Source organism: Neolamprologus multifasciatus, chromosome 20, assembly GCF_963576455.1.
Source record: "Neolamprologus multifasciatus chromosome 20, fNeoMul1.2, whole genome shotgun sequence".
NCBI classification, from domain to species: Eukaryota; Metazoa; Chordata; class Actinopteri; order Cichliformes; family Cichlidae; genus Neolamprologus; species Neolamprologus multifasciatus.
This window is the reverse complement of record NC_140458.1, coordinates 32,557,880-32,585,080: the sequence shown is the minus strand read 5'-3', so window position 1 is coordinate 32,585,080 and position 27,201 is coordinate 32,557,880. Positions and strand designations below refer to the sequence as shown.

The window sequence follows — 27,201 nt, the reverse complement described above, 5'->3', positions numbered from 1 at the left end:
TCATTCTGCCTATATTCTCTCAGGCTTGCTCATTTGTGTTTTCTCCTACCGACTTATTTTGAGAACTTGCAAAATATGCTATTTCCCAAGAGGTTATTTTTCTGTCTTAGGCATGTGGGGAGAAAATGCTTCACCTAAACTGTTGGTGTTGTCGCCCAGCTCTTTACTCTGTGAGATACACAAAAACAATTCATTTAAATATTTAATGCTAGTTTATTAATCCGCACCATATTTTTTTATACATAAATTAAGCAGACAGAAACCCAATAAGCTCTGTGAATTTGTATTATTGTCAGTCTTGCTTAAATGTTGGCAATTACTGAGACTGGCGCTTAATAATCAGCTAATACATTTTGAAAACCTAACATGACTCAGGCTGCCACGCAGTGTAGCTTCAAAGAGAAAACAAATGTTGTCACCATTAGATCTCCAGAAAGATGTTTGTGTCTTTTGCATGCAAGACACGGAGCATGCTCTCTTTGATGGCTTTAATTCAGCTTTCACTAACAATTAATGAGCTTAAGTTGGTTTGTCACTTTCAGAATGCTCTTTGTAACATTTCTCCTCAAGAATATTAAGTTTGTAGCTCACGCAAGGCATTAATATGTTCACACAAGGAAACAAACACATTTTCTGCTCTTTGATGTGCTTCCTAGGACAATCAAGGTGGAGGTGTATGACTGGGACAGAGATGGGAGGTAACTGATACACAGAGGAGCGTGTGCACACACATGCACAAGATTTTCTGCACAAATTATAGTTACTTTTTTTCAGTACACATCGATGGTTATGTGCTTTTATCTTCCACCAGTCAAGGCTGTGATGACGCTTTTTGTCTCCTTTCCACCAGCCATGATTTCATCGGTGAATTCACCACGAGTTTCAAAGAGCTGTGTCGGGGTCAGAACCAGCTGAATGCGTATGAGGTGAGCGGAGATAAAATCGACCAATACCGTCATCACCTTCAGAGCAGCGGACCTTTATGTAAAAGCTGCAAATGTTGACTGCTGTATGGGAGCTCGTTCGCTTTAAGCTGCTTCCAAGTAGAATGCAAATCACTTTCTGAAGCAGCCATTTAGTTGTGCTGGTCCACTATGGCAAACGCAGTTTCAAGTGAAATTCAGCACATGGAGCAGAATGTGACCGGCCAAAGCTACGTGTGAATTATTAATGAATGAACCTTGGAAGCACCTGTGCCAAAAAAACGATTCTGATGGCACAAAAAGAAACCTCGGCTTCGTTTGTGCATGCTGGTGTGAGAAACCCGCCTCAGTCTGAGAACAAATCAGCGTGCCCTTTATACTCAGCAAGGTCTTGTATCATGACAGGAAGTTCTACAGGTCTCACTTGTTTGAGCAAAGTTGTGGCTGTTCAAGATTAACAACTAGCCTCGCCTGTTTGTCCTCACCCTACCCGCTATTAAGCCTCTCAAAGGTTAAGTGGTGCCATAGATCGACTGGGGAAGAGTGCTTCTGCGGTGGGAATACAAATGGAAATGCGACAGAACTATGTTACTTATTCCTTCCTTTGGATCGCACTCAGAAAGTCTGAATAGGTCCCTGCTCATTAAAACAGTTGCCATATTACATTAGCCTCTGAATCAGTCATAGAAGCACTCTAAGAAAAGAACAAGGCCAGTAAAGGTAGAGAGTAAGGGAAAAGCTGATGAGTTAGGTTAGGAAAGACGGTGCCCTTTTACACTGCTGACACGGCATAAGGATGTGCATCCATTACCCTTCACCAAACCTTTCTATATATAAAACGCAGGTAAGGTCAGAGACCTTAAAAAACTTTTGTGAGGTGGACAAAAATGACATAACACCACCTTCTCATTATGGAGAAATAAAGAAATTCAGTATGTCACATGCCACATTTTTCAGCTCTTTGCATATTTTTGTATATTCAACGTGACGTGCAGAAAGCTTGTAGACATCAGACGACAGCAGGCTAATGCCAGTACAGGACGCTGTAACTGAATGTGATTCCTTTGTGATGTAACGTGAACCTTTGGCGGCTGAGTGATGGTCACAACGCTGTGAGGCATAATGTTTGGAAGACGAGTTCAGGGGGCGCTTTTAGAAAGTACAGAACCAGAAAGGAAGAGTAGAGAAGGGAGACTTTATTATTACTTTATTATCCTGCACAGCTTCCTCCAGGCTCATGCTTTATGTTTGTGTGCAGACCTTTAGAATGAGCAGTGCAGATATTTGACCTTGTTTTTGGCTGCAAGCTCAAATGTAACTTTAATTGAATGCACTGAAGGCTGTAATCACTCTGCTCGCCTTGGATATCACTCTAGTATTTCCCAATTTTTTGTTTTTAGTGAAGTCTATAGGTTTTTGCACAGTGTTGCACTCATTCCCTTGTAAACCACCACACAGGATTTGAAATGAAGCAGCCAATATCTAATTGAAGTGCAGCGTATAACCTCTAACCATACACCGGGTCACCAGAAAAGCAATCCAACAGTTTAGGAATTAGACTTTTTTATTAGTCCCTCTATTTTCACAGCATATGTAGCTGGACAAAGTAATTTAATACAAAATGTCAGCTATATAAACATACCGAAGGCTACAGCCTATGCATATCAAAAAGTGCAATGTTTTCTCGCTTGAAATGCTCTGTCAGCCTCGCTCAGTCGCTGCTTATTAAGGGAACGCTGCCTTTTTTCTTTTTGGCTAGTTTTGTGTTCGGTAAGTGAAAAACATGCTCACTTAGGATGGAATCAGGTGAAAGACTAGGTCATCTAAAAATATTTAATGTCTCTGCCAAAAAGCTCTTAAGCTGTTTTCACTGCATGTTTCGGGTCATTGTCCACGTGCCCTACGAAGCGCTGTCTTGTCAGTTTTTCTTTATTTGGCTGAAACTGAGCAGAAAGTGCAGCTCTGTCGTCTCTGCTGCTTTTATCAGCAGTCACATCATCAATAAACACTAGTGACCCACTTCCACTGGCAGCCATGCATCCCCGTGCTAAAACACAGCCTCCACCATGTTTGACAGATGACGTGTTTTCCTTTAGATCACAAGCTGCTTCTTTCCTTTTCGGCACTCTTAGTTAATTTTGGTTTCATCTGTCTCCAGAGACTTCTTGTTCCAGAGCTGGGCAAGATTTCCTAAGACATTTCCTAGCAAAGTGTAATCTGCTCTTTCTGTTCTTGAGTGCCACATGTGGTTTGCAGCTTGAGCTAAACCCTTTGTAGTTACATGAATGAAGACTTGTCGTGATTGCAGGCTCTGACACGCCTACTCCTGTTGAGGTGCTCTTGATTTGGCGAGAGGTTGTGAAAGGAATTCTGAGATCATTCAGTTTAAGTTATTTTTCATGGTCGTCCAGGCTTGAACTCACCAGCGCTTTCCTTCCTTTTAAGAATTAGCCAGATTGTTGTCTTGGCCACTCCTATATTTTCTGCTCTCTCTGATGGCTCGCCTTTGTTTTCTCAGGCTAATTACCGAATGCAAATTTTGGAATCAACTGCATACCTTTTATCAGTTTAATTTACCAGTCAATTACTTTTGATGGCATGGGAATGGAGGGACTGCGCAGAAAAATTTGAAGCAATATTTTGAGCTTCATTTCCTTTCTTCCACAGTGGTGGTACATAGAGGCAAAAGCACAAAAATCGTGTCACTATCCAAAAGCTTGGACCTGGCTGTATGCATCTGCCCCCACTGCACATAACTGTGCACTTGCACTCATTCTGCATGTGGTTATAAGCACCACAGCTGGCAGCATGCATGTGAAATTTACAGTAGACTGCTTATGCTTATAAAAATCCCTCTGAATTATCTGCACTTTGCTGGAAGGCATGATCAATGGTATCTCATTCTCACCTGCTACAGTTATTGGATTCACTCCCTATGCTCCATTACCCTTACAGACATAGAGTAGGAGGACAAAGATGTTTTTATTACTTGCCCAAGGGTGGATAAAAAGAATTGTGCTGCAAGTTTACATTATCATTATCCTTCGTTCCCATTCTACCTTCATACCAGGTGGTGAACGCCAAGAAGAAAATAAAGAAGAAGAGATACATCAACTCTGGGACGGTGAGTCTGAGATACTGTAAGAGCAAATCTCCTTGTGCACGCACACCCCTGCCTGCCTTCTCTTTTGTATTCAGCAAGAAGTTTCCACTAAGTGGATTGCATGAACTGTTTTTGTTCTATTCCCAGTCCCTGAGCTTATGATCCAGACAGTGAATTTAAGTAGACGGGAAAACATTCCCATGACCTCAAACGGGATGATTATTCAAGTCTGTAAAGCTAAATAAAAGAGACTCGTGTCTGTGTCCTTTCACTGAAGAATAGTGACAGAAGTTCATAAATGAGCGGCGGCTTTGCTGCAGCTCTTAGCGTATACTGTGACTCTGTAATTAAAATTTGTGACTAGCTATCCATCAAGCTGATCATCCATCAGTCCACAGGCACACTGACGCTCAGTGATTGTAATTCTAAGGCGTTGCTTCGGCAACCCAATCATTTTGCATGGATAGGTCATTTTGAGAGGTCAGTGTTAATGTGTAGATTGGTAAATTTTGTTTAATTAAAAACGACGAGTTAATCTTTCGGGGCCTTTTTTTCCCTCTCAGGTATCCTTGTTGTCATTCATTGTAGAGTCAGAGCACACCTTCCTGGATTACATCAGAGGCGGGTGAGTCATGCATTTGTGTGCAAGTTACATTACTTTGTTTATGTACTCACGCTGTTCGTGTATCACCTATACGAGTGACTCACAGAAACTATGACCACATAGTTTCATTTACTGCACATCTGCACTCAAAAATGAGATTTGCATACTGGAAGTTCACTGTTTGAATTTAATTGTGCACAATGATGGCTGTGCAGACTCCCTATTAGTATGAATTTAACACATGTACAAGTAACATATTGCTGGACCTTTTAGTTCGCAAACACAGGTGTGACTAATTACATTGATTACGACTTGCATGCAGATAGAACAAAACCTTCATTAACATCATTAGAGACACCTGTGCTGTCCCACTTTGTCATGTCAAAATGACTGCTGTAAAGAGGGGCTTTGGAAAATGTATTCATCTTTTGGATTATTTGTTTATGAATTCCTAGACAAGCAATTGACTCTAATGATTCCTGTCAGAATATTTTATGTGTCCAAAATTTAATTTGACGGAGATTTCAAGTTTAAAAACAAATCTTGTTTTGCAGTTTATTACACATTTAAGTGTTAAGCACACTGATAACATAATATTAGCTAAGATATATAGCAGTTAATATAATAATTAGCGCTGTCGGCGTTGATCTCATTAAAATGAGGTTCACGCCATAACTGGGAACTCCCTGGGAACTCCCTGGGAACTCCCGAACTCCCAACTCTTGAGTTGGGAGTTCGCCTTGTAATCGGAAGGTTACCGGTTCGAACCCCGGCTCGGCCAGTCTCGGTCGTTGTGTCCTTGGGCAAGACACTTCACCTACCGCCTACTGGTGTTGGCCAGAAGGGCCGATGGCGCCATATGGCAGCCTTGCTTCTGTCAGTCTGCCCAGGGCAGCTGTGGCTTGCCTCCACCAGTGTGTGAATGGGTGGATGACTGGGTGTGTAAAGCGCTTTGGGGTCCCTAGTGGGGACTAGTAAAAGCGCTATACAAATACAGGCCATTAACGTGGCAAATCTCCGTTAGCAAGTTACCGCAGATCGCCCCGTGCGTGGGGCTGCACGGCATCAACACGTTAGCACGGTTAGCTCGTTAACGGGCAGAGATTTGCCGCGTTAATGCAGTTATGGCGTTAACCTAATTTTAATGAGATTAATGCTGACAGCACTAATAATAATCATAATCATAATATCACTGTGACATCCATGCACAGCTGTTCTTGCATGGTGGTGAAATCTGCAGTGTTTAAAGATCATTCAGGTAACCACTGAACTATAAAGCCATGGAAATAATGGAGTTATTATGGACTTTTGCTTGTTTGATCCAATGATTTATTATTATTATTTATTTTACTTTAACTATACTGTTTACTGATAATATTTGGTAACCTTCCATATTAAATTACTAAGTACTGGATACCATCAGAGGTTGATCAGTACACTGGTCATTGCTGGATAATAAATTAAAGTAAACCCTATTAATATCAGGTCTTTCCAGCGAGTGGTTACCTGAATGTCTATAAACATTACAGATTTCACCACACTAACACGCTTTAACTATGCATTAATGGTTGTGTGTGGGTGTCATTTCATGGGAATAAAACAGCAATACGATATTGCAGATGCTTGTATTGACATTTGTAGGCTCAGTTTCAGGATTTTTATGCTAGCACTGATGCTATATTGTCAGTTTAACACAGTACTTAATCATTATTATCATATGATCATTTACCACTCAATCCAGTATGTGAACACTTAACATCCATCCCAGTCTTTCCCATCCATCCATCACATTTCTCACTGTTAGCATACCAAGCCTGCCAAACACAACACGAACGCTTAATGCTACACTTTAGCATCTGTGCAATAACTATAGGAGAGCCAGCACGCTGGCTGTATTAGTGAGTCATCTGCTCAAGAAAAACAGCTGTTCTGTGTTCATGGTCATAGATAGGGGTGCTGCTGACTGCAAATAGTGATATGCTGAGCCTCAGCCTCTGTTTGCTCGTATTGTGTAACCAAGGAATCAGGAGATGACAGTGGGATAGTGGTCTAGAGTGATGTGGTGTGTGCAGAGCACCTGGGTTTGCTTGGACTTTTCTGATGTTTGCTCTCAGACATTTGCTGTCAAATGGAGGAAGAATAAAAGAAAAGAGGTCATAAAATAATTTAAATTCAAATTTATTTTCACCGTGCATAAATCTGGTAGAACAACAGTCAATAGTGAGTGTTAAAACTTTATACAGTGACAGCCATCGCTGTGACTAATACACGGAAATGAGTCAGGGCTGTGAGATTTAACACGGTAGTTTTAAAATGCATTACACTGCCTCCCCCTTTTTACTTTGTTTCCTGTTGTTGCTGCCCATGGCATAACAAGCACTCATCCATGTTTTCCTCAGTGTTATTGAGTGTGGTTACTGAGGTGCTTCTGATTTTTCACATAACAGCTCAAAGTGTGGCCCCGAAGGAAACGATCGTGTCCACAGCCACAACTCCAGAGTGAATGAATATGAATGATTATGATAGAATATGGAGAAGATCTGAGGGCTTAATTAAGGGCGAACATCCTGTCACATATGGAAATGCTTCTCAGTGGATCAGTGGCTGCCCTGGTTTTAGTTTTCTGCTGCTTTGCTGCTGGTGGCTGAGTGTCCCAGATCTGTCCCGTTGGTCTCTCTCCAGCTCCCACAAACGGACACACATTCACTCACTGTCAAAACAGCAGTGTTTTCACCTTTTTCTACTTGTTCGACTCTGATCTAATTTGTCCTTGAGAAACCGAAGAAAAATGGAGGAAGAGGGGAAATGGGAAAACAATGAGGTTAGAAGTACTGATACGATAGATCAAACTATGTTGTGCTGTATTTACTCTCAGATTTTAGTTCTTCTGGGGTTTTTTTTTCTCTCATTTTTATGATGGGGCAACCTATCATCATTTTGGATTCACCAAACCAGATAAGCAATTATCCAAGTTCACAGCAACCTACTTATGAGAGCTGATACTTGGGGAACATGCACTGTCCTACTGCCTTTTCTCTAAACTGACATTTAGAATTTAAGGGGCCTGAAACCAAGCTGTGAGAGAGACTGCACTGACCTGTTTAAAATTGTGTGCATTTATTTATAAATGTGCGTTGATTAATTAGTAGTAAACATGCTTATGTCTTGAAGTAAGATTAAAAAATGGTCTGTAAAGAATTTAGTGTACCATTTTTCTTGGATTTTGTCTTCATATACAGGAACTTGTGAATATGGACAGCTGTTTGATCCTCAGTGTCTCTGGTCTGCATGTGGAAATGCCCTTGAGCAAGAAGCTGAATCTTAATTGCTCTGATGCATCTGTGTGTGTGTGTGTGTGTGTGCTAGATAAAATGCTTAACTTGAATACAGTAGAATAAAAGTGCTTTAAGAGTGTGTGTGTTTGTAAATGGGAGAATGTGGCTTGTGTAAAAAGCACTTTGAGTGGTTAGGAATACTAGAAACCGCTTTATCAACCCCAAGCCATTTTCAAACTAAAGAGACGCTTTCTGTCAGACCTAAATATAGAGTAAAAGACACCACTCCAAAGATCTTCCATATAAGGGTTTTAAAATGTCTATTTTTAGGTAGTTCCTTGTGATTTCCCTTTGTGCTTCCACGTTATACCTCCAACACCTCCTTCCAGCCCCCCCGCCCCGATGGCCAGCAGAGAACAGGGGTGTGTGAAGACTCCAAACCTCCCTCCTCTCGCTCATGTGTAGTGTTGCTGCGTGTTGTTCTAAGGTGCATTTAAGACACGGGAGAGCATGGTGCTGCTGCCAGAGAGCAGCAGGTGTTAGCACGGCCCCTCCCGAGAACCCTCAATGTCTACATGGATTTAAAATTGAGAGGTGGGCACCGGCGCCAGAGGTGGGGTTGAATAAACAGACGTTAACGTGCCCACCCTCAAGGCCCTATATGTATGTGTTATGAGAGTGTGAGTAATGTGGATGTCTAAGTGTCTAAGTTGTGGAATAAAATTGAGGCACAGGTGGCCAGAAGGGGACAGAGGGGCGGGGGGCGGGGGGGGGGGGGTAATGCCTCCCCTGCACCCTGGTGACACACCCGCACCCCAAGGCCCTACTTGTGTGGGTGGGTGTGTTGGAGGGAGGCAGCCGGGGATGGGGAGGAAAAGAAGGGAGGAGCAAGATGCCCCTCCCTGGGGCACCCACCAAGGCAAGGGAGCCCAGGCCCATCCAGACCGGTGCCTACGGCAGCAGGACCGCCCAGCCCCACAGGACCCGGGGCAGCCCACCCGACCCCACCGCAGAGGAAAGTGTACCCACCCTAACATTCAGTCATCTCCCAGACTGCACAAGACAGTAGACACCCAGGTTAAGTTTATTCTCCACCTCTCCTGTGACTCTCCCCCACCTGCAGAGTGGACTCAAGGATGGAACAAACTCCCTGTCAGTTGAAGACCTCCCTAGTTGGCCGATGTGCCAGAGGCGGAGCCCCCGTGCACCCACCCACCCACAACCTCGGCGACACACCAACAAGGACCGAAGCCCCCAAGGCCCAGCCAGATCCCTAGCACGGAGGCGAAGCACCCCCGAACCCCAAGCCCCCACGCCTGCCCCGGATCCACTCAGGGGCAGCCAGGCTACCAGGCCAGTAACCTACGCCTGCCAGCACAGACCCTCCCCCAGGTCTGCTGCACGCAGCCACAAGGAGAACAACCTCTAAGAGCAACCAGAGCCACTAACCAGGTTATGACCACAACCCCTGGGTTAAGCCCTCCAGGGATAACGTCCCTAGGGATTCTCCAGACGCCCTAAGCTCGTCCCAACCTCCACATCAACCACAATGGCGAAGGCGGGACCAAACCACGACCCCCCCACCCCCGCTAGGTGATGGAGCCGATCATTCTGAATCTTGCACTCAGAATTATCCAGACACACATTTATTCACACTCTACAGCAAATTCGTACAGAACCTGCCCATATATCAAAACTCAGCGTTTCCCAGCTGCAGGTAATTGATCTGAACTGCCACAATGTTTCCAGAGAGGAACACGTGCACAACACTTGTGCGTACACGGACTTATTTTGCTTGGCACATTACTTGCTCTGTCATCAGGTCTGATGGTTTGTGACCTGCTAATTTGTGTTGCTCTTGGTAGAATGCCTGTCATTAGCAAGAACTGGCTGCATCCTTGTTTATAAATTAGCACAATGCTAGTAGATGACCCACAGACCTTTTAAATCCCATTGGTGCATTTATTTTAGTTGCAACCTTACTCTGATTTGCTCTGTGTAAGAAATCTGGTGTTTGGACCCAAGAACACGAACATGTTTGTTTCTGTTACGGAGGATTTATTGAATGATTTGAAATCTGTGCAAATCTTACTGGTGCTACTATGCATTGCATCCACCTAAATCTCTTTTTACGGAAGCTGCTTTCATTACGTTTTTAAAACATTGAGTTTTATTTCAAAGCTTGAAACAGCTTTTGATTCATCCTGTGGTAATTTTCACATAAAAGTCTTTCAGGCAGAAGTTAAAGAGATGATCCCATTAATTAATGTGACCCAGGCAATATGTGGAGTGATACTTCATCTTTTCGTTAATAACCCATTTAGAGACGTTAGAAGCCCATCGTGCCTGTGAGAAAGGCTGATGACAAAGGCTTCTGCTTTAAAAAGATGTGGCAGCTTTGAAAAAAACATGGGATCTCTGCAGGAAAATCTCTGCAGCATCTGTGCACTTATTTTTTCTCTTGAGGTTTTTTACATCATCATGAAAGACTTGCCTCTGTCCCTCCTGTTGTCTCCCCAGTGATTTCTTTGAGAAATACTGTTAACAATGGTGGTGCTTGTGTATTAAATTCTCCTGGAAGATTCGTCTAGAAGAAACTACTTAAAATACGACACTTAAATACAGGCTGCAGAAAGTTTCAGTATTTCGGTTTCATATCTTCTTCTCTAAGTCAGAGCTAATGTTAAGTCAAGGCTTTTGTCCCCTTTTTGTTTCTGTTCGGAATAAAACTCTGCAAGTTGTCAGCAAGTTGTTTATGTGCCAAATCATCTGAGAGGTAGAGAGCAGATATAAAGTATGTAGATGTATTCTGGATGTCATTAGACTCAGCTGTCAAAAATTATTTGAGAATGATAAATTGAAGTCAATATCCCACATGTAACACAACATTAATTCTTACTTAGCGTGTTAATGAATAATGTTGTACCCAAACCACCACTACTTTTTAATGCGTAGGATGGCATGGATCCAGAAATGAACTCGTGTATTCCTTAACAGTTTTTATCAGTAAAACATTTAAGGTATTGCAAATGTTTGTTTTTAAGTTTATTAATTATTTCACTTATTGAATTTTTCATCAGCAAAAAAAAAAAAAAAAGAGTTGATAAACAACAAATTATAAAGCATTGAATTGTGCAGATTTTAAAACCTATTGAAAGGTAAATACATTTGGTGGTTAGAGACTGATGCACGACTAAAATTGTTGCAACTGTGTGCAGTGACCTTGCAATCTTGTTGCTTTTGAAATGGTTACAGTTCTGCAACCACTTGCCTGCAGTTCCTACCTTTAAACCGATTCTGATGCTTCTCTCAAGACAGCGATAAAATGGCAAAAAAAGTTGTCAATTACGTGAAATCAGGTTGTGGTAACCCAAGCAAAATCACATTAGTGCCTGGGAACCTTGCTATATACAACCTATACAACCTGGAAGCCTATAATACAACAAGTTGCATAACCGTCTGAGTGCACTGCTCGAGTCAATTTCCACTCACTGCTGCAGACTGACACAGATTGATTGACACAGATGGCAATTATTTGCAAACCTTTGTCAAAAGTTTTGAGAGTGATTGCAGTTAGAGCGCGATTGGAAATGGGCGACCTGTGCACTCACCTTGCAGTTGAAAGTTGTTGCTCAGAGCATGATGACATTGGATGTTTAACCTCTGGGCAACTTGTTGGTTGCTGTACCTACATGCAAACAGTCACCAAATGCAAAAAAAAGTCATTGCAATCCCTGGTTAACCATCATTTTTTTCCTAGTTGTAAGAAGGCCGCTATTCTATTTTTAAGGCCCTTTCACATAGGAAGCAGCAAATTCTGCGCCAACCACTAGTTTGATCCAATAACTCAAAATTTGTGTTGAGTTCATAGTATGTCACTTTTTGCTGCTGCCCATGGCCTTCACACCTACTACAATATATATGCCATCTTCTTGTCTGCATTTTTATAGGTTGCACAGATGTACGTCATTGCGGTGCATGTGAATGCTCCCCGGCCTTGTGCATATGCTGCACTTTGCTCAGAGCAGCAGGAAACCATTATTGCTCTGTGCAAGTCACAGAGAAACAAGGCGTTTCAGTGCACAGCGCAGTGCATGTCACTTCCTATGTGACTGGGCCATAAAACAGCCTTAGTACAGTTTGATACAACATCAGTTTCCAAGAACTGGTAGTTTTTAGACTACTACTATAATCAGAGATATTTTGATACATATGGGAAAAGTGTGAGGAACAAGCCTTTAGAAAATTGGCAACACATAAGGAAAGCCCAAGCTTGCTTTGAATAATTTGTTTTGGACAGGAAAATCAAAGATTGAGCTGTTCAGTCACAGTGACAGTAAACATGTTTGGCACAGACCAAGTAGCAGAATCTCTTAACCAGTGTGGAGCATGGTGATGAAAATGTTATAAGTTGGGATTGCTGCTTTGGGACTGGGCAGCCTGCAGCTTGATTAAACTATGTGCTCAGCATTATAGCAAAGAAAGCTCCAAGCTACTGTGAAGGCATACGTTTGAAAGGTGAAGTGTGCTGAATCCTAAAGACATTGTAAGTAAAAACTGAGCGTCACTGAAAGACCTGGTTAAGATGTAGAAAGGCCATATTTGAAACCCACTGAAATAAATAATTGAAACTGGGAGTTTTTGCAAGAAATCTCATAAACATCTTGCTGTGGAAGATTTTTTGCATGGATACTACAGAAGATCTCCTTCAAGAAGTTACTTCTGTTAAAGGATGAAGTCGTAGCTTTTGAGGGCAGAGACTAGTATTACAATAAATCTATTAATATTGTTGTTGAATGAATGATTGAGGAGGTATTTTTCTTTGTTGTGCTCTGTTCAGTGCAAGATGCAATGAAAAACTGCACCTGATCTAAATTTGGCTTGTTCTGCCCTTTAAAACTGTCTCCTCGTGCAGTGATACACTGTTCCTGCTGCCCTATTTGGAACACTCATTGGAAGTCCTGTCAGTGCATCAGGCAGCATCTCTGATGGATACTGGATCACCTCCAGTATGTTAAAATCCTAATCCTTCCACTTTAGTTACATTTTGGGGAAGAGGAAGAATATCTGGTGAGAAGTTGTGAGCACTGAAGTAAAACATGGTGTTGACAGTCTGACCCTGGGGACAGATTTTCAGTGCACAGCACCCCTGAGTGAGAGGAAATGATGAGCATGCTCTAGGTCATGCTTCTGACAGAAGGCTGCTGTTTGTTCTCTGGGCAGTGGCAGTGCATCCTATTCTTATCACACTGATAATCATGAAGGTTGGCTAATCTCTTGCCTGCTGATGGAGATCCTTTCACACTTTAATACTGTGCTGCTCCTTCTCAGAAGTCAAGCGCCTTGCATGCTATGGTTCGGGGTGAAGTTTGTCTGAAACGTGACAAATAAGAATTTAAAGATGCCAAATGATAGCTAACCATTCATCTTCATAGACAATTGGTTTAATTTTTTTCCACGTCTTCAAGGAAAGTCCCCGTGGAAGTTCTCCAGTAGCCGTCTTTCTGTAAAATCATCTTCCCTGGCTAATTTCTTTTCTGCTCTCCCATATATTTAAAGTTTCCCATTGCAGATTTCCCAATGTTGACACAGACTTTGATGTCTGCTCTTTGGGGTTTCTGCAAAACGCTCTGGTCCTGTTGTCAATCATGCGACACACGCTGCTGCCCGTGCTGTGCTGCTTTCAGACACAACAGGAACAGCCCTGGATATCCTTTATGTATAGACACAGTATAAGAGAGGTTTGCATGTCAAAATATCCCATCATAAAACAAATCTCCATAGGATCTATTTACTTTTCCACCCGACTGTCAAATTACCACAATCGTAAAAAATTGATCAAATAAGAAAAGGTGGATAAAAACTGGTGCTTTGAACAGACTGTCGATTTGAAGCAGATTGCATAACAGACTGATGAAGAAAATAAATCAGAATAGGCTTACTAGTGCTGAAAGAAAAACAACGACCATGTTGCTTATGCATGATGGGAAAGATTAACTGTATCGTTGAAAATTGATACCTCACGATACACATGAAGAGACTGCCAATTTGGAGGACTGGAAACAACTTAAGACAACTGCAAATACTTGTCATCACTAAGTTAGAGGATATTTAGTTATATTATTTTGTCAAATGTGTGTCTCAAAATGTTTTGCATTAGCCATATTATGAAAATTAACTTCACCTATTTAGCCTCAACCTTTAAATGGGTGTTGAGAAACACTGGCAAACTGCTAATGGGGGTTTGGGAGCATTTGAAATGAGAAGTACACAGTTTGACAGCTACATTATGTGCACTTTTATGCTGTTTTATTTAATTACATAGCATGTGAAAAATAAAGATGCTTAGAGAAACAAGAGGTTAGCTGTGTGAGAACTAAGTCAGAAACGAGGTATATTTCCTAAATACATTTAGTACAAAAACATTTTTACTGTGAACAAATACCACAGTTTTGTGATATTATGGAAAAATACAAATATGTAAAAGTTGAATAAGATTACATTGGAAAGTTACTGTGCATTATGCAAGTTTCTTCTAATCACTTGAAGAAACTTGCAAGATTTATTTTTGGCTTTATTTTTGTTTTGATGTATTCTCGTTCGCAAGAACAAAAAAATGCAGTTCGTGGATTCAGGCACAGAACACTCTGTGTTTGTCCCGTGGATCGCTTAGCTTTGATTTGGCATCTGTACTTGCCTAGTGAAAGAGATTAGTTTTCTTCAACTGATGCAAAAGATTCTACTTGAACGCGTGCCAACACCGTCATTCAGACAGATGATGAGAAATGTGAGTAGGAGCCTGAGCAGCAGACTGTATACAACAGATCTGATATCAGATTTGATATTTTAGATCGCTGCTATTGATTTCTCTCCTTTCATGTGTGTTTGCTTTGCTGGTCCGTTTCTAACAGGTGATAACTAGCACGGTGCATATTGGATGATATGTGAAGCAGAGGGGGGAAAAAGCAATTTCTTTTCAAGACCCACCAATGCACTCTGACTGGTTTCACAGTGAATTGGTTTTTCATTCATTTTCATTAACCTCCAGTTGTGGCAGAGATATAGTCAAATAGAGGTAATTATAGTCCAAAAGCCACATGCTGCTTTGAGAGGCTAATGAAAGATTTATATTCTTTTCATCACATATTGAAATGTTTCTTTTTAAATTAAATCTCTAGTGAGATTGGTCATATAAAGGCTGGTGGGAGCTTCTATTGTGTTGAGATCTTATTAAGGTTTAATAGTTTCATCCCAAAATATCCTGAGAAATTGATACTGTTTTTTTTTTATTGGATTTAGGTTAGCTTTGTGGTCAGACTGGAAAATCGCACTGCACAGAAACGTACAATTTCTTTTCGTCTGCTTCTTTTACTGGCCTTTGCTATTTGCTGACTTTTGAAAGAGAGGTGTTTCTCAGCTGTGACACTCAGTCTTCTGCAAGGTTATTTTTGTGATGCAGTGTTGTTTGTTATCTGTCAGCAGCTGCAACAGCATCGTGTTCTCTTTATGTGTGTCTGCATGTGTTTGTCTGTCATGGCAAAATGTGGTCATGGACTATAAACTTCATCAAAGCACTTTCACATGATAACTAAACAAGATCTACTGATGCTAAATCCTTACAGATATTTCTGGTCTGCTAGGCTGTGCAGTCTGGTGATTTGTTGTGATCATACAGAAGTTTGAGTTTACAGTCACCAGAGGCAGAACAGTTCACTTTGAATTCTTTAAATTTATGTATTACAAAGATATATGTTTTGTCCAGGAATCGGCACAGCTAGAAACAGCAATGACAGTTTCCAGCAGTGTTAGTGTAGCTACTCTTTTTGAAAGCCTCTTCTACTGCCACATGCTGTATATTCATGGATATTCATGGGGTCTATGTCCCCTTTGCTGTTTTCACCCACTTAGCTTTTTAATTTTTTTTAGCTTGTTGCTCTTTTGAAAGTCTGGCTGAATGTCGTTCTCACAGTGTACAGCTATTGCTCGATAACCCCAATACTTTACAATCATGTCCCATGCAGTTTTTTAAGTTTCTAAATATGCAGTATATAGAGAAGTAGTGGGCTACCTAACATTACACCTTCTGGAGCTGTTCGGCTTTGGAAACCCATACCACAAAGCTCCCAGCACAGTTTTTCTGCTGATGTCAACGCCACAGGAGGTTTGGAACTCTGCAGCTATAGAGTCAGCAAAGTGTTGGCAACTTTTACACACTATGCACCTTGACAGTAACTTTGTAGCTAAGTTGCTGTGGTTCCTAAATGCTTCCACTTTGCATTAATGCCACTTTCAGTTAAAGATGGTAAATGGCCTGTATTTGTATAGTGCTTTACTAGTCCTTAAGGACCCCAAAGCGCTTTACACAACCAGTCATCCACCCATTCACACACTGGTGATGGCAGCTACATTGTAGCCACAGCTGCCCTGGGGCGCACTGACAGAGGCGTGGCTGACGGACACTGGCGCCACCGGGCCCTCTGACCACCACCAGTAGGCAACAGGTGAAGTGTCTCGCCCAAGGACACAACGACCAAGACTGTCGTAGCCGGGGCTCGAACCGGCAACCTTCCGATTACAAGGCGAACTCCCAACTCTTGAGCCACAATCGCCCCAAGATCTAGGAGGAAGAAATTTTATAAACTGACTTCTTGCTGTGATGGCATCCTGTTACCGTACTACGCTCGAATTCAGTGAAATCTATAGAATGACTCATTCATTTACAAATGTCTGAGGTGCTTTTTAAAATCTAGCTTAGCACTGCTATAAATGGACAAAGTAATAAAGAAACCCCTGTCAATATAACAGTTAGACTGCATTATGTAAATATACTTTGCTAGTAAAATTGGAAAAAAGGGCAGCGGTTTATTGAAACATATGCAATAGAACGGAAATGCAGCATATAAGGCAAAAAACAGTAATTCTAAGAGCTTGAAAGTAAATATTTGGTATGACGTCCGTATATTCAAAGCTCTTATTTGGATGTTGGCTGCCTTTTGTTCCATTCTTTGTGAAGATGAACATACACTGCTTCAGTATTGTTGAGGTCCAGGCTCTGGGGAGGCCAATCCATGACTTAGTGTTCCACTGTGTGTTTTTCTATCCAGGTATGGTGTTTGGGATCATTGTGATGCTGAAAAAATCATCTCTTGCCAGTCAGATGCTTTCCAGATGGTGTTGGATTAATACCATGGCTGGTGAAGCAAAACATAGTGGCGCTGATGGTGCTTTTTTACCTTCAACATCCATCAGTTTTGAAATGTTCCCCAACACCATTGGCTTAAATGTTTCCCAAAAGTTCTACCTCTCTCCTGACCCCCCTTGGGAAAGTTTGAGCCAAGTATTTCCTTCCTTAACAATGGCTCGATATCCTGTGAACTAATTTCTGATGTGGATTCAGTGAATAGTAGGTGGATTAAGTTAATCCATGACAGGTCTTTGCTGGGTTTTTAAAAAGTTGTTAAGGACATGACTTTCAGATACTGTTCATCTGCAGTTGATAGGCTTTATTTAGTGGTGAACTTTTTCTTTTGCCCTCCACTCTTCCAGTTTCCTCATATTTGTTAAGGAAGCATTGCGCACAATGCTGAGATAGTTCTTTGGAAATCCCCTCGTTGGTACAAAAATACAATGTTATGAATGTCTAACTGTGTTAGTATATTTTACAGATTTAACGAATAAAATGGGGAAAAATGTGTTTTTGCAGCAGACTGCGCATAACAAACCTGAGATAGGTGCCTTTTAATGCTTGAAATATTCACAGGTCAGTGTCAAGAGGCTTAACAGACAAAAAAATCATTCCTCTGAAAATGGTCAGGTATGAGAACTGGATTGAAAATTTATGAAAAAATAGCCAATATCCTGTCAAAAACCTTTGAGAATTTTTGCTCACGATCATTAAAAAAACATTATGAGAGAGTCTGGCTCATTGGAAGCAAAATATTAAAATAATCAGAGGTAGTGTAGGTGCACTAATGAGGTGGCAGTGGATTGTTAATCATCTTTACTGTTGTGGCAGTCTGTTCACTGGTGTAGTTTATGTTTCCAGAACATACTGATGAGACTGTAAATTAACTGTAGGTACATTGTTTGTTCCCAGTTTTGCATTACATACAATAACCCACCCTGCTCAGATTGCTTAGTCTGCAGGCATTTCACATTACAGGCCCTTGCCATATGGTGTTTGTCTAACTGGAAGGGTAAAGTCAATATGACACCGATACGTTTCTGCCTGTTTTATACTGTTGCAGTAATTCAAGGTGATCCACAAACTGTTTGGGGAACCGTCATTTTAGCTTGGAACAAAACTGAAAGGAGAGGAGACACTGAGTGGCAGAGTGAAAGGACAAACCGGTGCCAAGAGGGAATTGTCGGACTACCTGTGCTGAAAGATTTGTGTTGAATTAGATTGTATGAGACCATTTAAAGGCTGATGTCAGATTTAAAAACGCCTGGTGAAATAGAGGAAATGGTGAGGGCACGTTAATTTGTCCACTGAGTGATACATTGCTCGAAGAGGAGCATAAAAGTAAAAAAAATGACAGAGTGATGGCTGCATGCAACCACACAACTGACATACTTAGGTAATATTCATTTGGTCTTTTGTCTTATGTTTACGTTATGCTCTAAAGCTTCTGTGATCATAAGTTAACTAATTTGATATTTTGAATTTACCTGTAATGCATGACAGCACTAAGCTATAGCCCAAATGGTGGCATAGACTTTGCTTTGCATGTCTGTGAAGGTTCTCAGTCATCCAGGTCATCGTAGTCAAAGGAGCTCGCAAAGAAAAGCGTCTGGACTTCTTTAAGTTACTTGAAGACTTTTGACCTCTCATCTGAGAAGCTTCTTCAGTTCTAAGGTCAAATGGTGGGGAGGAGGCGGAGGGTGGAGCTGGTTTAAATGCAGAAGCCAATAAAGTGGACTGGACCATCTATTGTGATCGTGCAGGGGGAATGGGGTTCTCCTTGAATGATGGTTACCTGTTATCTCTTTAGTTTTCACCTTTGGTGTATATAATGGTTTATTCATTTGCTATATAACTGGAGCTGTTTCTCATGTGGGCAGGTCAGTTTGTTGAGTTATGTTTTTGTTAAGTGACTTTTGAGTAGCGTTCTGTTAAGTTAACCTCTTTTATGGGCCCACTTGGTTCTTAAAAACTTTATTTTTGTTATTTTGAATTTTTGTAATCATCTTGTCCTTTTTGGGGGTATAATAAAACCCATTTTTTTTGAAGATTACATTTGTGCCTGTGTGTTCCTGGCTGCTTGGATCATGACAGACAGAAAAATTAGCAGCTGTCAAGGACAAGGATAAAAATAACATCTCCGGATCAGCCATTGGTTGTTTGCCAAAACTGGCAATATTACAGCATCAGTCAACATGAATACATATTGATTTTTTTGTCCCAAGAACATAGGCATGCAGTGCTGTCCAGAGGTTTTAGGTACTTTAAGGTGTTTTCTTCCTTCCTATACACAGTATTGATTTGGAGACATTTAGAGAGCACAAAACTGAACTATTCATTTACAAATATGACGCAAGGTAATGCTATGTGATGCAAAAAAACACTTCAGAATTTGAACCATGTTGTGGGTTGAATTTAGGTTAGAGTTCAGCAATTAATGTTTAAGTATGAAACTGTTCATAATGATCCAACAGACAATTTGAATAACATGCCCAGAGTCTACGGTCCTGTAGTATTAATGCTAACCCACCATCTAGCTTTTCTAGCCAAACATTCAAACTAACCACAGAAATCAGACTTTCAAATCGAGGCAACATGCCACCGCAACAATTCCCCTTTGTCAGCTGAATGCTCGGCTCAATGCTGATTAATGAGCTGAGGTCAGAGCCTCCCCAGGAGGACGGTGCCATTATCTACAATACTGTGCTTGTGGGAATTTCTGAATGGAGGTGAAGCTAGGAAAAGGCAATCAGTGTTAATCACAATGAAAGAGCACGCACTTTGATCTACGCCCTTCTTCCTTTCGCTCCCTTCGTTTCTCTCTCTCGGGAAATAAACAGATCCAGCAGAGACTAGTTAGGCCATGTTTAGTTTCTTTTCAAGGTTTTGGCTATCATTATGGGCTCATGAATAAAAAATAGTAGTTTTTGACTTCTTTTTTTTGGCCGTAGGTTGCTTTTTCAGCCTGGGTGCTGTGAATGAAACTGAGTTACTTTATTCAGATGCTTTGTTCATCCCCATATCTTTCCTGATGTTTCATAAGCCAGCTGCAGCGACTCATTATATGTTTGTACAAATCGCTGGTGAAATTGCTGTGCTCTTATCAGGTTTTCTGCTTTTTATGGTCTTGTAGTTGTGCTGTTAAATCTTTAAGTAATGTAATCATTAAAAGGCTCGAACAGTCCTCTGGATGCACTATAGCAATAAATAATTTATATATGTATCTCCTTCACTGTTTTAAAAATTTAACTAGTAAAGCCTGACTCCAGAAGATATATTGTCAACACTGTTTGTGGTTCAGTTTTGTCGCAGCTCTTCTCAAATAAGACCACAGAGGATGCTGAAACCTGCGAGAGCTTCATTAAACTGCAGCATCGAGTTTTCCTGCCTCGCTTTTGTTAATAGCATCCTTTCCCCTATTCATCTGTTTCAGGACTCAGATTCACTTCACAGTGGCCATTGATTTCACAGCATCAAATGGTGAGTGTTTCAACAACCATCGCCCTGCTCTGCCTCAATTTGTCATCTCATGTATAACTACAAGATTTGCTATTATTCAAAGAGGGACTGGAGTTTCCTCTCTGCCTGTGATCTCCCTTTTTATTTCAAGGTGTTCACATGTCAGACACTATTAAGCGCTCCTGCCAGCCTGCAATATATAAAAAGAAAACTTTAAATCATATTAGTGATAATTTAAAAAGATGGTAGCTGTAGTATATATACCGAAACATGTACAAATATAGAAATACACAAAATCGAACATCTTCAGTGGCCGGAGACCATGGTATGAATACAATTTGTGCGCTCGTGTACAATGAACTTGTGATCTTGTTGGTTGTGTGACGATTACTTCAAATGCAGCGACTGGGTTTGCAGCTGCTTGCAGTCAGTTGCCCTTTTTAAAGTGACTGGTGCATTAAGACAGCGATAAAGCGGCAATAAGCTGGAGTCAGTCGCTATCAGTATGAAACTGAATGGGTTCAAGTTGTAATTACATGCAATGTTTATGATATTAATGTGATTAACTGTGATAAATCCGGAAAGGTTGCAAATGTGTCACCATCTGTTGCCGTTTACATACCCAGAAATTCACATTTACTGCTAACATTCAGTCAGAATCTCCGAACGCCACAGATTTGATACAGAAATTCAGAAATTTCACCACAAATAGTGACAAAATTACTTCAGGATGTTGATTTAACTGCAAAATGACATAGACGCTCTGCAATGTGCTCTTATTTAGGAATACAACCAGAATACAACCAGCTCAGTTGAGTTCCTGACGTGTCATAGACAAAGATGGGTAACGCGTTACTGTAATCTGATTACTTTTTTCAAGTAACGAGTAAAGTAAGGGATTACTATTGCAAAAACGGTAATTAGATTACCGTTACTTTCCCATAGGAACGCTGCGTTACTGCGTTACTAAAACCGTGATTTTTTTTTTGCGAGAATGTCTCATGACAGTGACGTAAGCGAGTGCGACGTTCGTGACAACAGCTGTGTGCAGATCAACAATGGATCATATATCGAGTGCGGGAGAGAGTATGAGCGTGCAGCGTTTAAAGCGTGGAAGTACTGACCTTATTTTGAGTTTGATTCCATAAAAAGTGACAAAAACATTAGTGTCCGTTGTGCGTGGGAAGAAAACTTCTTTTTACACCGAAAAAAAACCCTAAATAAGCACCGAGTGCGCTATGACGTAATGGGAAGCTCACAGAGAAACTAGCGGATTCTTCCACTGACCGCTGCACACCTGCACCAGGGTAAACCTCCGCCTCCCCCACTCCTGCTTTACAGGTGAAAATAGAGCAACAGGACCGCTAGTCTTTGACTTTATTTATTTTCTGCTGTTTTACTTGCATCTATTTGAAAGACTGAGTGTAAACACAAAAAATATTTTATATTATGTGCTGGAATGTGCAGAAAATAGGTTTAAATGTTAAACTAATTTCTTCCAGTCAGAGAATGTTGCATATAATTAAATTTTTGCTTGATGCATAAAGTTAAAAGATTAAAACTAATAAAACAAGTTTTAAAAAGAGACTTTTCCATTTGATTACATTTTGTATGATGATTATGCAGAAAAAGTAGAATTGGGCTGAAAGATCTATCACTTTATCACCTGTTCAGGTTGTAAATCGTGTTTTTAAAAAGTAACTAAGTAACTAAGTAATTAATTACTTTTGAAAATAAGTAATCAGTAAAGTAACTGGATTACTTTTTGGGGGAAGTAATCAGTAATTAGTTACTGATTACCTTTTTCAAGTAACTTGACCAACACTGGTCATAGATGTCTTGTGGTGCAGACTGACTGCATTTTGAGAGCAATCTGTCTGTGTTATAAATTAGTTCAACTCAATTCACTTGAATGTTATTTATGTACCGCCAATTCACATCAACAATTGCCTCGAATTCCTTTTATATTCTAGGTCAAAGACCCTGCAATAATAGAGAGAAAATCCCAACAATAAGTTGTACCATGTTCATAAGTGATTAAACTTCTGTTAAAAACGCCACTAGGTTTGCAAGAAACCTTAGATCACTCACAATCCTCAAAGCATTATTGCCACAGGCTTAGGGGGCAATTGCCAACATCACCAAGAGGGTAAATTTCACTGGCTGACTGGCTAGGTTGCACTCCCAGGTGTGTTGAGTCAGGGTTTTCCCCTCCCAAGCAAGAGGTTTCCAGGATGTGGATTTGAGGCAACACAGCGTGTTGGTTAAATAGCAGTTTATGCGAAAGTAACTGCTCAATAAACAACATTTTCCACACATAGTTTCGAGAGATATTTGCAGAGAGTGAAGTTAAAATAACAAACAGTTGAAATTTTGGAAAGTCTGTCTGTTCCCGATTGCTTGGCCGCTTGCGTGCACAGCTGGGATTCTTAGTTTCTTGGGCTGGCTTTTCCCATAGTGCCTCACACATCTTATAGCCTTCACTGTCACCAGATGTCAGCATAACTAAATACCAAGGGTAGCTTTTAAACCAACGTGCTTCACGGGACCATCTGTTCCACCATCGCTAACAAAATACCAAGGGAATATCTTTTGGAAGAGCAATTTTTCATCCCTCCAGTAGAACTAACACCAAGGCACACAGAAGACACTTTATACCAGTGTTTATTTTAATTAGTTATCTGTCTCTGCATAATGTTTAATGGCATTTAAGCTTTAAAATATAAAAGTAGATGACCAGTCAAGCACAGATGCCAAATCCTCTCAGCTGAAGCGTCTTTTTTAGTCAAACACAAGCATTTATTGTGTTTCTGACGAACACTCATTAAATCCATCTGGGATAAGTTGTAATAAAAATAAGAGATAAATTTATTCAGTGGTATCATTAATCTGTTTAATAATATTATCCAGCTACTAAATCAGCAAACATATTAATTCTGTGAGATAATAAGGGCTCTTATTATCTGGAGGGAATCCTTATAGTGCAAAATAAATAGACATCAAGTTTTACGGTTATTTTCAATAAGGCAGTCATTTCCTCAAACCCAAATCTTCAGTTTAGCTTTAGGTTGCTCTTGTTTCCCCTGCCTCGGCTCGGCTGTCAGTTTCCTCTCAGTCTGATGGTCTGCATCAGTGACTCTGACTTCTCTCTTCTTAAAAGGAAATCCATCACAGTCCACTTCACTACACTACATGAACCCATACCAGATGAATGCCTATGCCATGGCCCTGAAGGCAGTTGGAGAGATCATCCAGGACTATGACAGTGATAAGATGTTCCCTGCCCTAGGATTCGGTGCTAAGCTGCCCCCTGATTGGAGGGTTTCCCACGAGTTTCCACTGGTGAGTAAACTACGGGATTATTTTAGACACTAATGTTGTATTTCGGCGTCTGGTTCATTGACTTAATCTGAATCAGTGGGAAGATGATTTTGGCCCTCCCACTGGAGGTGATCCCAGGGAGTGCTCATTTGTGTGTTTATTTTCTACGTGTGGGTAAGCATGTCGAATGTGCAGTGTAGATGTGTGCATTTTGAGATAAAAGCAGCTACATCTCTGACATGCGGAGCTCAGGCTGAATTCCATTTACCTTTTATAGTGCAAATTAGGTTCTGTAAGGCTGACGGCTTCTTAAATCAATTTAGCTTCACTCAGTAATGTGCTCTGGCTGCTGCATAGTACAGCCTAATGAGGACTGTGTCTACAGGGTAATGTCTGCATCACTCCATGTTTCCATTAAAACTTGTGAATTAAGATTCATCTCAGCATATAATTGAAGTCTCTCTTTTTTTTTCTTGCCATACTCATGTAAGTAGGTTTAAAAGTAAAGTTAAGTCTTGAGTGAAATGTTTCTTATACTGTGTATGTTTGCTTTGGACTGTGCCTTAATGGGCAAAGACGCTAACCTTTGAAGCTAAGTTGACAAGAACATGTCTGTCGGCTAAAACGGTGTTTTCAAAACGCCATTCAGCCCTCAACTCTACACCAGTATTTTAGAAGTACCCGTGGTACTTAAGACCACATACAGTTTAGAGGTGGGAATCACCATACATCCCACGATACGATATTATCACAATACTTAACGCACGATACGATATTATTGTAATTTTTTAAAATATTTTGCGATATTCAGATTCTGTACATAAAGGTAAACGTTATCAATATTCATTTTATCTAATATCAAAGTCTCACACTCAGTCTTTCTCTCATTTGAGTTTTATTGTTGACAAACTGAACGGTTTGTATTACAGTCTAGTCCAACTTAACTGAATCAACCATCTGGTACAATTATAGCTATTCTGAACTATGCAGTTTATGAAAACTATGCAGCCCCTTCAGCAACTGAAGAATTTGAAAGTAAATTAAAACAAAATATAATTTTACATTAAATAAAAAGTTTTAAACTTAATTAAAATAAAACATGTCTTAAATTAAAATAAGTAAACTGTCATGTTTATTGCTGCCAAAAAAAAAGGTTAAACACATTTGGACAGTGAAGGAATGTCAGGATTCTTGCTCAGAAAAAGGATCAACATGCTCTGAAGTCAGAGCACAAAAACCTTTTTTGTAACAAAATATCGATTTCTGCTGTCCCTGTATCGATACATTATTAGCAAACAAAATATCACGATACTACACAGTATCGATTTTCCCCCCCACCCCTAATACAGTTACTGCATCACTATTGTTATAATATTATTTACAATATTGATTAGCTTTGACCAAATTACAACCTGAAGTTCCTCACCTCTCCATGCACAGTTATAAAGCAAGTGAGTCTTTTGATCTTGTTGTTATTTCTACATTTCCAAACTCCAGAACATGCAAATCTAAAGAGCTATTGGCTTACAGTAAAGAGGGTTGCAAGATTGATCGTAAAAGACATGAAACTAGCAGAAACCTGTGATGCTTCAGTGTCAACGCCATCGAACTCGGTCTATCGCGGCAGTTGTTGCTTCATCCCATGACAGTTCGACTGAACGTAAATCTTCAAGGAAAGTCCTCCTCCATGTTATTTTAGGTCTTCCTCGCCGTCTCTTTCCATTCTTTGGGTTCCACAGAACCGCGACACGGGCAGGTCTCGGGTCCGGTAGCCGAAGGATGTGACCGGCAAATCCACTAAAATAACATTCACAAATTTCATATTTGAGATTAGGCCAGGAAATTTATGAAGACAGAGTTTTTTAAAGGTTTTAGAACTGGTCAAATGAGAGTGCCTCTAGATGGAGAAGATGGATGTGCGTGGCTGGATCACTTATAGATATCAGACACCACTTCACCACTGGCGCCAGCACAGTGGTGAAGGTTCTGGTATGGACTGTGCTCATTAAGGATGAGCAAGTTGGAGCTTTTATACAACTCCCAGACCTTCTGCCAGCTATTGGAAGATACCACACAACACTGCAGCATTCAAGAGGGCGATGCATTTTATGTAGGACAATACTCAAGCATCAGAGCAGCTTAAGAGCTCAAGAATGACTGAATAATGACTTGTGAACCTGTCTCAGTGGTGAGCTTTACAGACAGTGCAGGGGAGTCTGTTTTCTTCTTCATTAAAAATTGATTGCAAAAAGTGGAATAGCTGTTAGACCGCTGGTTATATTGGACACGGAATATTTTTAAAAGGCCTAAATGTTGTTTAATTAAATTTTCTGTTGCATTTGTTAAATTTGTAACATACAAACTTCCTTAAGCTTTTTTCTTTGCTAAATATTTTTGATTTGTAGTTGAGTAAAATTGACTGAGAGCACTGCTTTTAAAAAATGTAATAAATGTAGTCCTAAATATATAATTTTGTCTCTTAGCTGGGCACGCGGTGGATATGGTTCAGTTTGTGGCTATGATTGGCACAAAACAAGACTTTAAATGAAGCTCTGTATGAATATTTGATTCTTTAATGTGTTAAGTAATTTTTTAAACTACTTTTGTAAAGGAGCTTTACAAAAGATGATTGAGGAATACAGAAAAAGACATTTTAACCACTACCATTCACAATTAAAAGTTATGTTGTACATGCACCGCTGACCGATGGGACCTGAAATGATCCCCTTCACATGAACTTTACTGTACAGCATAAAGATGTTTGATTTCACAGATGTGCAGGTAATGGTCTAGTGAATTGTTCTACTCGAGTATTCCTGGTGTCTAAATCAAAGTAATTTAAGTAGCATCACTCTGATGATTGGTGGCTTAAGCCCTCTTCTTCAGTTTCACCATCATCACACACTCAGCTTATTAAAACACTAGCAGCTCTTGCTGGATGTTTCCTAGAGGTTTTTTTAAGCAAGTAGTGTTTTTTTTTTTAAATTATTTATAGTCTGTCTTGATATATTTATATTATATAAATAATTTTATGTTATTTTCTGTGGTGTTACCTTTATGTTAGTAAATCTCTGTAGCAGGGAGGGTAGAAAGTGGTGTCGCAATGTGGTTGCTGCTAAACTTAATACAAATACAGAGCTTTAAAACAGGTAAGCTAAGCTTTCCAGTCTGGTTTGGTCCAACATGCTGCTGCTTATAAGCATAATGACCTTCCAGCTAGTAAACATACTGGAGTATTTAGCACATCCACTTGTATTCATCTGAAAATCTAATAAATCACTTTAACAGTTTAACACTTTAACACGAGATTAATTTTAACAGGTTAAATACAT

At 40.3% G+C, this 27,201-nt stretch overlaps 1 protein-coding gene across 2 annotated transcripts in view; it reads left to right on the top strand.

Annotated features, from left to right (window-relative positions):
• cpne5a (copine Va) overlaps nucleotides 1-27,201 on the top strand; it is an 88,422-nt gene that overhangs the window by 48,850 nt on the left and 12,371 nt on the right. For both annotated transcript variants that reach the window (XM_085145270.1, XM_085145271.1), the window contains 6 exons: nucleotides 657-698; nucleotides 851-926; nucleotides 3,994-4,047; nucleotides 4,590-4,651; nucleotides 20,523-20,569; nucleotides 23,709-23,890. In XM_085145270.1, the coding sequence (XP_085001396.1) occupies nucleotides 657-698; nucleotides 851-926; nucleotides 3,994-4,047; nucleotides 4,590-4,651; nucleotides 20,523-20,569; nucleotides 23,709-23,890 (463 nt within the window). The remainder of the gene's footprint in view (nucleotides 1-656; nucleotides 699-850; nucleotides 927-3,993; nucleotides 4,048-4,589; nucleotides 4,652-20,522; nucleotides 20,570-23,708; nucleotides 23,891-27,201) is intronic.